We start from the raw sequence: 13204 nt of genomic DNA, 5'->3' as shown, positions 1-13204 counted from the left end.
CTTTGAGCATCTTTAGGGGTGCAGTTTTTAGAATGGTGTCACTTCTGGGTATGTTCTACAATATAGACCCCTCAAAGTGACTTCAAACCTGAGGTGGTCCCTAAAAAAATCAGAAATCACTGGTCAAGTTTTAACCCTTATGACTTTCTAATAAAAGAAAATTTTCATTCCAAAATTGTGCTGATGTAAAGAAGACATGTGGTAAATGTTACTTATTAAGTATTTTGTGTGACATATCTCTGTGATTTAAGGGCATGAACATTGCGAAATTTTCACCAAATTTCCGTTTTTTTCACAAATAAACGCAAGTCATATCAAAGAAATTTTACCACTATCATGAAGTACAATATGTCACGAGAAAATAGTCTCAGAATCACCGGCATCCATTGAAGCATTCCAGAGTTATTACCTCATAAAGGGACAGTGGTCAGAATTGTAAAAATTGTCCTTGTCATTAATGTGCAAACCACCCTCGGGGGTAAAAGGGTTAAGGAATGGTCTCATGCCCTCTTTTATGGGTATCAGAGAACTGGAGTTTATCTGCTCAAACCCACTTAATAGACCAGAATGGAAAGTCACTCTGTATGAGCAGCTCCCTTTCAAATCAGATATAGTATGAATAAAGATAACAATAGGTCATATTTTACACAAATACTTACAGGGGTATTTTTAACCCCTTAGTGACCGGGCCAATTTTTTCAATTCTGACCAATGTCACTTTATGTACTAATAATTCTGGAATGCTTCAACAAACCCCAGTGATTTTGAGATTGTTTTTTCTTGGCAATTATAATTTATGATAATAGCAATTTTAGGTTGATATGTTTTGTGTTTATAAAAAAATATCAGAAATTTGGCAAAAATTGAAAAAGATTTGCAATTTTCAATTTTTAAATGATTATCCCTTTAATCCAGATAGTCATACCACAGAAAAACATTAAAAAATAACATTTCCCACATATCTGCCTTACATCAGCACCATTTTTAAAATGTTATTTTATTTTTTTAGCCTTTAGGAGGTTTAAAAATCTAGCAGTAATTTTTCATTTTTTCAAGGAAATTTACAAAATTTATTTTTTTAGGGACCTATCCAGGTTTGAAGTGAGTTTGGGGGTCCTATAGATTGGAGAACCCAAAAAGTGACACCATTTAAAAACAGCATCCCTCGACATATTAAAAACTGCTGTCAGGTAGTTTATTAACCCTTTAGGTGATTTTCAGGAATTAATACAATAGGCATAGCAGGAATGAAAAAGTGTTTTTTTTACTACCTAAATGTCGCTAACTTCTGAACCGGCCTCTATAGCCAGGAGACTGTAATATAAGGCATCTATTTTAATCTCCTTCTAATAAAACACTGATTGTATTGAAACTAAAGCACACTGCTGAGTGAGTGACACATCCCTGTAATCAGATCTCTGCCCCTAGATTATTCTGCCCTCAGATTAAATAGCAAAAATCTGCTGATAGATTTCCTTTAACCCCTTTCTACCATTGGACGTATTATTCTGTCCATGTGACCAGGGCCCTAATTCCCATGTACGGAATAGTACGTCACATGCGATCAGCCGTGCTCCTGGGAGGAGCGGCGCGGCTGATCGCAGCCGGGTGTCAGCTGATTATCACAGCTGACACCCGGCACTATGAGCCAGGAGAAGTCACGGACCACTCCCGGCACTTTAACCCCCAGAACACTGCGATCAAACAAGATCGCAGCGTTCCAGTGGCATAGGGAAGCATCGCACAGGGAGGGGGCTCCCTGCGTGCTTCCCTGAGACCCTCAGATCGCGTTGTTCCGAGAGTCTCCTCCCTGCAGGCCCCGGATCCAATATGGCCGCAGGGTCCTTCCGGGTACTGCAGGGAGGTGGCTTCTCAGTGCCTGCTGAGAACAGGGACTTGAGAAACCTCCTTCACTGCCTGTCAAATCGCTGATCTGACACAGTGCAGTGCAAAGTCTCAGATCAGCGATCTGACTTTATATAGTGATGTCCCACCCTGGGACAATGTAAAAAAGTTTAAAAAAAATATTATGCTGTGTAAAAATATATTTTTTTAAATTCCTAAATAAAGAAAAAATAAATAGATATTGTTCCAATAAATACATTTCTTTATATAAAGAAAAAAAACGATAAAAGTACACATATTTAGTATCGCCGTGTCCGTAATGACCCGGCCTATAAAACTGTCCCACTAGTTAACCCCTTCAGTGAACACCTTAAAAAAAAGTCAAAAAACACTGCTTTATCATCATACCGCTGAACAAAAACTGGAATTACACGCGATCAAAATGACAGATATAAATAAACATACCACGACTGAAAATGTCATTTTGTCCCGCAAAAAATTAGCCACCACACAGCATCATCACCAAAAAAATAAAAAAGTTATAGCCCTCAGAATAAAGCGATGCAAAATAATTAATTTTTATATTAAATAATTTTTATTGTATAAAAGCTCCAAAACATAAAAAAAGTCATGTGCCCAAAAATGGTAACAATAAAAACGTCAACTAGTCCCGCAAAAAACAAGACCTCATATTACTCAGTAGACCAAAATATGGAAAAATTTTAGCTCTCAAAATGTGGTGATGGAAAAACTATTTTTTGCAATAAAAAGCATCTTTTAGTGTGTGACAGCAGCCAAACATAAAATCCTGCTATAAAAGCCCTCTAGAAATAGTAAATCAAACCCCCCTTTCTCACCCCCTTAGTTAGGGAAAAATAATAAAATAAAAAAATGTATTTATTTCCATTTTCCCAATAGGGTTAGGGTTAGGGTTGGGGCTAAAGTTAGGGTTGGGGCTAAAATTAGAGTTGGGGCTAAAGTTAGGGTTAGGGTTGAGGCTAAAATTAGTGTTAGGGTTGGGGCTAAAGTTAGGGTTAGGGTTGGGGCTAGAGTTGGGGTTAGGCTTTGGATAACATTTATGATTGGGTTAGGGGTGTGTCAGGGTTAGGGGTGTGGTTAGAGTTATGGTTAGGGTTGTGGTGTGTTGGGGTTAGGGGTGGGGTTAGGGTTGGGATTAAGGTTAGGGGTCTGTTGGAGATAGGGGTGTGTTTGGGTTAGGGGTGTGGTTAGGGTTGGGATTAGGGTTAGGGGTGTGTTGAGGTTAGGGGTGTGGTTAGGGTTGGGATTAGGGCTAGGGGTGTGTTGGAGTTAGGGTTGGAGTTAGAATTGGGGGGTTTCCACTATTTAGGCACATCAGGGGCTCTGCAAACGCTACATGACGTCCGATCTCAATTCCAGCCAATTCTGCATTGGAAAAAGTCAAACTGTTCTCATTCCCTTCTGAGCTCTGCCATGCTCCCAAACAGTGGTTTACCCCCACATATGGGGTATCAGCGTACTCAGGACAAATTGTACAACAACTTTTGGGTTCCAATTTCTCCCGCTACCCTTAGGAAAATAAAAAATTGGGGGCGAAAATATCATTTTTGTGAAAAAATATGATTTTTTATTTTTACGGCTCTACATTATAAACTTCTGTGAAGCACTTGGTGGTTTACAGTGCTCAGCACACATCTAGATAAGTTCCTTAGGGCATCTAATTTCCAAAATGGTGTCAATTTTGGGGTTTCCACTGTTTAGGCACATCAGGGGCTCTCCAAACATGACATGGCGTCCTATCTAAATTCCAGCCAATTTTGCACTGAAAAGTCAAATGTCGCTCCTTCCTTTCCGAGCTCTGCCATGCACCCAAACAGTGGTTTACTCCCACATATGGGGAATCGGCGTACTCAGGACAAATTGTACAACAACTTTTGGGGTCCAATTTCTCCTGTTATCCTTGAAAAATTAAAACAAATTGGATCTGAAGTAATTTTTTTGTGAAATAAAGTAAAATGTTCATTTTTTTTTAAACATTCCAAAACTTCCTGTGAAGCACCTGAAGGGTTAATAAACTTAAATGTGGTTTTGAGCACCTTGAGGGGTGCAGTTTTTAGAATGGTGTCACTTTTGGGTATTTCCTATCATTTAGACCCCTCAAAGTGACTTCAAATGTGATATGGTCCCTAAAAAAATGGTGTTATAAAAATGAGAAATCAAAGTTTTCGCCAAATTTCCATTTTTTTCACAAATAACCGCAAGTAATATCAAAGACATTTAACCACTATCATGAAGTACAATATATTACCAGAAAACATTGTCAGAATCACCAGGATCCGTTGAAGCGTTCCAGAGTTATAACCTCTGACAGTGGTCAGAATTGTAAAAATTGGCCCAGTCATTAACGTGCAACCCACCCTTGGGGGTAAAGGGGTTAATTGCAAAAGTGATCTAAAGCAATAATGTTACATTCAAGTTGAAAATATTACCTGCTACTGTGTCTAATGATAATTAAGTTTGTTTTTTATCTTTTTCAGATTTTGCTCAGCTTGTTTGTGGCGGTTATCCTGGACAATCTGGAGCTTGATGAAGATTTGAAAAAGCTCAAGCAGGTAATCTAATCAAGATTTAAAAATTGGTGGCGCAAATTGTCACCGTTATTATCAATGCCTGCTGCAATACCAACAAACCTCCACCTAGGTTTGTGAAGACAGAACAAACAATAAATATATATACACACACAAGGTGTGTGTAGGTATGCGCTGGTATAAATAACGGAAATACTGATAAAAACTATAATGATAAAAAAGGAAACGTTTTAAAACACCTTAAAATAACGCAGATCCCAGAGGGAAGATCTGACGCCCAGATAAATGTTAGTGAGAGCCTGATGTGCTCAATTAAATATGTAGATAGAGCACTCAATGCTTTCTAATAGAGTTTCTTCCTACCTCCGTTGCAGGCTGGCAGTCTTAGGGCTTAATTCCGTTTCCAACAGGGTTTTCGACACAAAGATGTAAGATATAGGTGGGTGGCTGCCCCGGCCGGCGGCAAGCCACCATCAAAGATCCTCCAGGCGGGAACGGGATCCTGCAGAGCCGCCGCTGTGTGCCGTCGCGGCTGTGAATACGAGCGGTGCGCAGGACCTTAGTGACGCGATCGCCACGTGACCGTGCCCCCCGGGGTGATGAGTACGGAGTGCAGCTTGACCAAGTGCCGGTCAAGCTGCACTCCGTACTCATCACCCCGGGGGGCACGGTCACGTGGCGATCGCGTCACTAAGGTCCTGCGCACCGCTCGTATTCACAGCCGCGACGGCACACAGCGGCGGCTCTGCAGGATCCCGTTCCCGCCTGGAGGATCTTTGATGGTGGCTTGCCGCCGGCCGGGGCAGCCACCCACCTATATCTTACATCTTTGTGTCGAAAACCCTGTTGGAAACGGAATTAAGCCCTAAGACTGCCAGCCTGCAACGGAGGTAGGAAGAAACTCTATTAGAAAGCATTGAGTGCTCTATCTACATATTTAATTGAGCACATCAGGCTCTCACTAACATTTATCTGGGCGTCAGATCTTCCCTCTGGGATCTGCGTTATTTTAAGGTGTTTTAAAACGTTTCCTTTTTTATCATTATAGTTTTTATCAGTATTTCCGTTATTTATACCAGCGCATACCTACACACACCTTGTGTGTGTATATATATTTATTGTAGGTAATCTAATCAATCGATGTTTCTGCTAACACAAATCAACCATAAAGACAGCAGATGTGCAGAATTTCATAATGTAATTCTGGACTATTGAGTTTTTGCTATAATAACAAGCACAGCACCAGGGTGCACAGCACTCTGCGCAGTTCATCTATCTGACTGCTTGTCTAAAGAACATGATGTTGTGGTCGCCAAAGAAATAACCCCTTGGATAAAGCCATGTAAGGCAATATACTGTAAATGTAATAAATAAAATGTATGTTCTTGTGATTTCCTTTCATAACAATCTTTTAAATTGTCCATTATTTGTTACCACAAAGTAATGCTACCCCTTACACGGTCTGCCAGAGGCCTTTCTCCCAGCCAAACCTGCTCTCATGCTTAGCACTCTCCTGCAAAACACATATGCAGATGTAGTTTCTGGTTTAGCTTTTTATCCTAAGTCATGTGGCAAGGCTCATTAAAGGGTCATTAACTTTGAGGGTATGTGCACACGTTGCCGATTTGCCTGTGGAATTTTCTGTGCGGATTGTGCATCTCTTGGCAGAAAACGCAGGTCAAAATCTGTGCGTTTTTTTATGCGGAGTTTGTGCATTTTTGTTGCAGATTTACTCCAGATTCTGTGTGGATTTCATGCGTTTTTACCCCTGCGGATTTCTATTATGGAATGGGTGCAGAAACGCTGCAGATCCGCACAAAGAATTGACATGCTCCTTCTTTTAATCTGCTGAGTTTTCCGTTTGGAATTTTCTGCACCATTAGCACAGCATTTTTTTTGCCATTGATTTACATTGTATTGTAAATCACTTGCGGATCTGCAGCGTTTCTGCACGGAAAAAAAACGCAGGAAATCTGCAACGTGTCCTCACAACCTTAGGATTGCTACTTCCAATAGGTGGCTCTAAAGTTCCCTTCCTCTTCTTCTCAGAAGAGGCTAATTCCATTGTCAGTGGACACTCTTGCCCAGTAACAAACATATATACTCAGCAGCTCCCTGCAGACACTAAGATATGTACAAGCCTGTAGTATTTGTATTATTTTTATATAACTGCTATTTTACTATACTTATAGGATATATTTATAAACTTTAGGTTGCATTGTATTTTGATCAAATTGTGTGATTCCACCTGCCAAGACAAGGTGACCTCACTCAGCTGGGTTTCTACAGTTTGCAATGTAATTGTACAACTGGAGATTCAAGCCCCGATTCATAAAGTGTTTATGTCATAAATCTGGTGCAAAACACGTTGAAAAGTCATAAAATGTTTGTGCAACGCAAGGATGCTAAATAATTTTGCGAATTCTGGCATTTTCACGCCAATTCTGCAAAAATAGGCAGAGCTATGGATGATAGGGGGAAAGCGCACAAGCAAGATGAAGTCAATCAACGCCTGCACATGTACAGCAAAATTTGCCAGCACCAACTAAGAAAGCGAAATACTGGTGGGCAGGTGAAAATTTGTGTGACAAAGTAGGACCCTCTAAGCCAGGTGTGGGGAACCTTTTTTTCTGCCAAGGCCATTTGAATATTTATACCATCCTTCAGAGGTCATCAAAAATTATCATTTTATTGAAAATGGTCCTACGTATTTGGTCAAACATTTAATTAACTTACCCATAATGCAGGGGTGGGGAACCTCAGGTCCACCATAAACGGCTCGGGCCGGCAGTGGCATTTTAACGGCTGCTGGCGCTTTAATATCTTCTTAGTCAGTGAAGACGTGCCCTCATTATTCACTGCTGAACGCAGCTGTGTGTTTAATGACAGATTACGTTTTTTGACACTGGCCATCGCCAGTGTCCGGACATATTTTGTGGACGGAGTTGGCGCATGATGTGCTCCCGAGGCAGAAGTAGACAGCAGCAGCGTCTTCTATGATGTCTATACTGCAGCCCCAAAGTGCCCGCTGTGATACTTATACCACAGCCCCATGTCTCCTGTGATGTCTATAGCACAGTCCCTTGTCTCCTGTGAGGTCTGTGCCACAGCCCCATGTCTCCTGTGATATCTTTAAACCAGCGCCATGTTTCTGTGGGGTTGAAATCTGGAGACTAGCTAGGCCACTCCAGAACCTTCATATGCTTCTTACGAAGCCACTCCTTCATTGCCCTGATGGTGTGCTTGAGATCATTATGATGCTGAAAGACCCATCCACGTTTCATCTTCAATGCCCTTGCTGATGGAAGGAGGTTTGCACTCAAAATCTCATGATGCATGGCCCCATTCATTCTTTCATGTACACGGATCAGTTGTCCTGGTCCCTTTGCAGAGAAATAGCACCAAAGCATGATGTTGCCACCCCCATGCTTCACAGTAGGTATGGTCTTTGGATGCAACTCAGCATTCTGTCTCCTCCAAACACGACAAGTTTTGTTTCTACCAGACAGTTCTACTTTGGTTTCATCAAACCATATGACATTCTCCCAATACTCTTCTGGATAATCCAAATGCTCTCTAGCAAACTTCAGACAGGCCCGGACATGTATTGGCTTAAGCAGGGTGACGCTTCTGGCACTGCAGGATCTGAGTCCCTGGCGGCATAGTGTGTTACTGATGGTAGCCTTTATTTCGGTGGTCCCAGCTCTATGCAAGTCATTCACTAGGTCCCCCCGTGTGGTTCTGGCATTTTTGCTCACTGTTTTTGTGATCATTTTGACCCCACAGGGTGAGATCTTGCGTGGAGCCCCAGATCGAGGGAGTTTATCAGTGGTCTTGTATGTCTTCCATTTTCTTATTATTGCTCCCACAGTTGATTTCTTCACATTAAGCTGCTTGCCTATTGCAGATTCAGTCTTCCCAGCCTGGTGCAGGGTTACAATTTTGTTTCTGGTGTCCTTTGACAGCTCTTTGGTCTTCACCGTAGTGGAGTTTGGAGTGTGACTGTTTGAGGTTGTGGACAGGTTTTTTTTATACTGATAACAAGTTCAAACAGGTGAAATTACTATAGGTAATTGAGTGGAGGACAAAGGAGCCTCTTAAAGAAGTTACAGGTCTGTATGAGGCAGAAATCTTGCATGTTTTTAGGTGACCAAATACTTATTTTCCACCATAATTTGCAAAATAAATCTTGACAAATCAGACAAGGTGATTTTCTGAATTTGTTTTCTCATTTTGACTCTCATAGTTGTGGTCTACCTATGATGTCAATTACAGGCCTCTCTCATCTTTTTAAGTGGGAGAACTTGCACAATTGGTGGCTGACTAAATACTTTTTTTCCGCACTGTATATTACACTGCAGGTCTCCTCACAGTGCAAAATTCATCACTGCTCATGTTACATTTATAGAACTCAAGCGGAGGGAGATCAGCAGTATATACATCACATAGGAGTCGCCAAGACTGCTGTATATACATCACAGGAGATATGAGGCTGCAGCATAGACATCACAGGAGAAATGGGACTGTGGCATAGACATCAAAGGAAACGTGGCTGTGGCATAGATATCACAGGAGACATGGAAATGCGGCATAGACATCACTAGAGACATGGAGCTGCAGCATAGACATCACAAGAGACATGGGGCTGTGGCATAGAGATCACAGCAGACACGATGAAGCTGGAGCATTGACATCACAGCAGACAATTTGGGGATGGGGCGTAGACATCACAGAAAGTATGGGGCTGTGACATAGACATTACAGGAGACTAGGAACTGCAGTATAGACATCACAGGAGACATGGGGTTTCGATATAGACATCCCATGAGACGCTGCTGCTGTTTTTTTCTGTGGCATGGGAGCTTATCGCTCTCTAACTCTGTCCACAAAACGCAACTGCCACCCCAATCATCACGGTCCCGGGGGATTTGTCCTGGGGCCTGAGAAAATGTACAGTCCACAAGCTTGGGGTTCCCCACCACTGCACTAAACACTCAAATATGTGTAATATTACTAGAATTTTAAATTGCATTTACACTAGATTTACCTCACTTTGCAGTTCTTAGCACATATCTATGACTTTGCTTGCATTCACTTTGCAGTCACAGCAGGTTTGCATCTGCCCATTTATCCCACTGTGTTAGAAGCTGACTAGTATTTTCTTTTGCCCATTATCTCAGTCCTACTAGATCCTGCTGTACATGAGTGGCAGAGTACCGTATTTTTTGGATGAATAGATGCCTTCCCCAAAATTTGGAGGACAATGAGGATGTGTCTTATAATCCCAATGTAGGCTTCCGGGGGAGAGGTTGCTACGGAGTGGGATCACAGGAGACAGGGTTGCTAATGCAGTAGGCCAGTGGCGGTGACATGAGTCCGGTGATGCTGCAGGCTATGGGCTGGGAGGAGGTGTCCCAGGGCTGTGAGGCTGCAGGCCTTTGTCTGTCAGAAAATGTCAATGGTGAGCGGAGTGGCTGCACTTCCCATTGATTTCCCTGCCGTGGGTTTCAGTACAATGGCCACCGGAGACTCTGGAAACCAGTAAAAACTTTGATCTGCATGACAACTATAATAAAATTAAGTAGTAGCCAAAGTCAGTTCAGATGACTTCATACTTACAGGATATAGGACACACATAACTGATTGTAGACATTTAACCCACTTCTTGAAAAAAGAGAGGAATGGACTACTCCATACTTACTGCACTGGTTGAAAGGAAAGGCAGCTGAAGGCAGAGAAATGTCTCTGAGGCATTTCCCCACATGTCCAAGTCAACATAAAATTCCTGAAATCACTGTCTTTGAGTCTGAAATGTTAACTCCTTCCCAGCCTCCGCCATACTAGTACTGTGCTGCTGGAGGTGCATTTCTGACCAGCGCAGTACTAGTACGATCTAGCATGATCACCGTGGCCTCACGCGGTGATCGCGTGCGGGTATCAGCTGTATACGACAGCTGACACCCCGCCGCAATGCCCACGATCGATGCTAGCAGGGCATTTAACCCCTCTGATGCCGCTGTCAGTACTGACAGCGGCAGAGAGGACAATCGCGCAGGGACGGGGGCTCCCTGCGCTCTCCCACCGGAACAACGCGATCATCGCGTTGTTCCTGTAGTCTGCATGGAGACCCTCGGCTCCAAGAGGGCCGCGGGGCTCCTTCCGGGTCCTGGAGTGAGGTGGCTTGCGAGCGCCTGCTAAGAGCAGGTGCCGGCAAGCCTCCTACGCTGCCTGTCAGATCGCTGACCTGACACAGTGGTATGCAAAGTGTTAGATCAGCGAACTGACCTTATATAGTGATGTCCCAACCTGGGACAATGTAATAAAGTTAAAAAAAAATATGATGTTTAAAAAATATTTAAAAAAAATCCCTAAATAAATAAATAAATAAATATTTTACCTATAAATCCATTTATTTATGTAAATAATAATAAAAAGACCAATAAAAGTACAAATGTTTGGTATTGCCGCGTCCGTAACGACCCAACCTATAAAACTGTGCCACCAGTTAACCCCTTTAGTGAACACCATTAAAAAAAAAAACAAGGCAAGAAAACAGTGCTTTATCATCATACCACCGAACAAAACGTGGAATAACACGTGATCAAAAAGACACATATAAATAAACATGGTACCGCTGAAAACGTCATCTTGTCCCGCAAAAAACGAGCCATCACACAGCATCATCAGCAAAAAAATAAAAAAATTATAGCTCCCAGAATAAAGCGATACAAAAATTATTATTTTTTTATAAAATAGTTTTTATTGTATAAAAGCGCCAAAACATAAAAAAATGATATACATGAGGTACCGCTGTAATCGTACCTACCAGAAGAATAAAACTGCTTTATCAATTTTACCAAACACGGAACGGTATAAACCCCTCCCCCAAAAAAAGAAATACATAAATTGCTGCTTTTTGTTCATTCTGCCTCACAAAAATCGGAATAAAAAGTGATAAAAAAATGTCATGTGTCTGAAAATGATACCAATACAAATGTCAACTCGTCCCGCTAAAAACAAGACCTCACATAACTCTGTGGACCAAAATATGGAAAAATTATAGCTCTCAAAATGTGGTGATGCAAAAACTATTTTTTGAAATAAAAAGGGTCTTTTAGTGAGTGACAGCTGCCAAACACAAAAACCTGCTATAAAAACCCTCTATAACTAGTAAATCAAACCCCCCTTTATCAACCCCTAAGTTAGGGAAAAATAATAAAATAAAAAGTATTTATTTCAATTTTCCCGTTAGGGTTAGGGCTAAAGTTAGGGTTAGGGTTGGGGCTAAAGTTACTGTTAGGGTTGGGGCTAAAGTTAGGGATAGGTTTGGGGCTTAAGTTAGGGTTAGGGTTGGGGCTAAAGTTAGGGTTAGGGTTGGGGCTAGAGTTGGGGTTAGGGTTTGGATTACATTTACGGTTGGGATTAGGGTTAGGGTTGGGATTAGGGTTAGGGTTGGGATTAGGTTAGGGGTGTGTCAGGGCTAGGGATGTGGTTATGGTTAGGGTTGGGATTAGGGTTAGGGGTGTGTTGGGGTTAGGTGTGTGTTGGGGTTAGGGTTGTGGTTAAGGTTGGGATTAGGGTTACGGGAGTATTTGGCTTAGGGGTGTGGTTAGGGTTATGGTTAGGGTTGGGACTAGGGTTAGGGTTGTGTTGGGGTTAGGGTTAGAATTGGGGGGTTTTCACTGTTTAGTCACATCAGGGGGTCTGCAAACGCAACATGGCGTCCAATCTCAATTCCAGCCAATTCTGCGTTGAAAAAGTAAAACGGTGCTCCTTCCCTTCCGAGCTCTGCCATGCGCCCAAACGGTGGTTTACCCCCACATATGCAGTATCTTCGTACTCAGGACAAATTGGACACCAAGTTTTGCAGTCCAATTTCTCCTGTTACCCTTGAAAAAATAAAAATTTGGGGGCTAAAAATTATTTTTGTGGGAAAAATGATTTTTTATTTTCACGGCTTTGCGTTATAAATTTTAGTGAAACACTTGTGGGTTCAAAGTTCTCCCAACACATCTAGATAAGTTCCTTGGGAAGTTTAGTTTCCAAAATGGGGTCACTTGTGGGGGGTTTCTACTGTTTAGGTACATCAGGGGCTCTGCAAATGCAACGTGACGCCCGCAGACCATTCCATCAAAGTTTGCATTCCAAAATGGCAAACAAATTTATTTTTTACTTTGACGGCTCTACATTATAAGCTTCTGTGAAGCACTTGGGGGTTCCTTAGGGGGTCTACTTTCCAAAATAATGTCACTTGTGGGGGGTTTCCACTGTTTAGGTACATCAGGGGCTCTCCAAACGTGACATGGGGCTGATCTCAATTCCAGCCAATTCTTCGTTGAAAAGTTCAAACGGTGCTCCTTCCCTTCCAAGCTCTGCCATGCGCCCAAACAGTGGTTTACCCCCACATATGGGGTATCAGTGTACTCAGGACAAATTGCACAACAACTTTTGTGGTCCAATTTCTCCTGTTAACCTTGGGAAAATAAAAAATGAGGGGTGTAAAAATCATTTTTGTGAAAAAGATTTGATTTTTTACTTTTACTTTACTTTTACGGCTCTACATTATAAACTTCTGTGAAGCACTTGGGGGTTCAAAGTGCTCACCACACATCTAGATAAGTTCCTTAGTGGGTCTACTTTCCAAAATGGTGTCACTTGTATGGGGTTTCCACTGTTTAGGCACATCAGGGGCTCTCCAAACGCAACATGGCATCCTATCTCAATTCCAGCCAATTTTGCATTGAAAAAGTCAAACGGCGTTCCTTCCCTTCCGAGCTCTGCCATGCGCCCAA

The 13204-nt window shown here is 42.0% G+C and overlaps 1 protein-coding gene across 4 annotated transcripts in view; it reads left to right on the top strand.

Moving 5' to 3' along the window:
• Positions 1-13204, top strand: part of NALCN (sodium leak channel, non-selective) — a 930735-nt gene that overhangs the window by 633314 nt on the left and 284217 nt on the right. For all 4 annotated transcript variants that reach the window (XM_077297076.1, XM_077297075.1, XM_077297074.1 and 1 more), the window contains one exon: positions 4362-4436. In XM_077297076.1, coding sequence (XP_077153191.1) covers positions 4362-4436 — 75 coding nt within the window. The remainder of the gene's footprint in view (positions 1-4361; positions 4437-13204) is intronic.

Source organism: Ranitomeya variabilis, chromosome 3 (genome assembly GCF_051348905.1).
Source record: "Ranitomeya variabilis isolate aRanVar5 chromosome 3, aRanVar5.hap1, whole genome shotgun sequence".
In the NCBI taxonomy this organism is placed as follows: Eukaryota; Metazoa; Chordata; class Amphibia; order Anura; family Dendrobatidae; genus Ranitomeya; species Ranitomeya variabilis.
The sequence above is the reverse complement of the archived record's forward strand: the minus strand, read 5'-3'. Positions and strand labels throughout refer to the sequence as shown.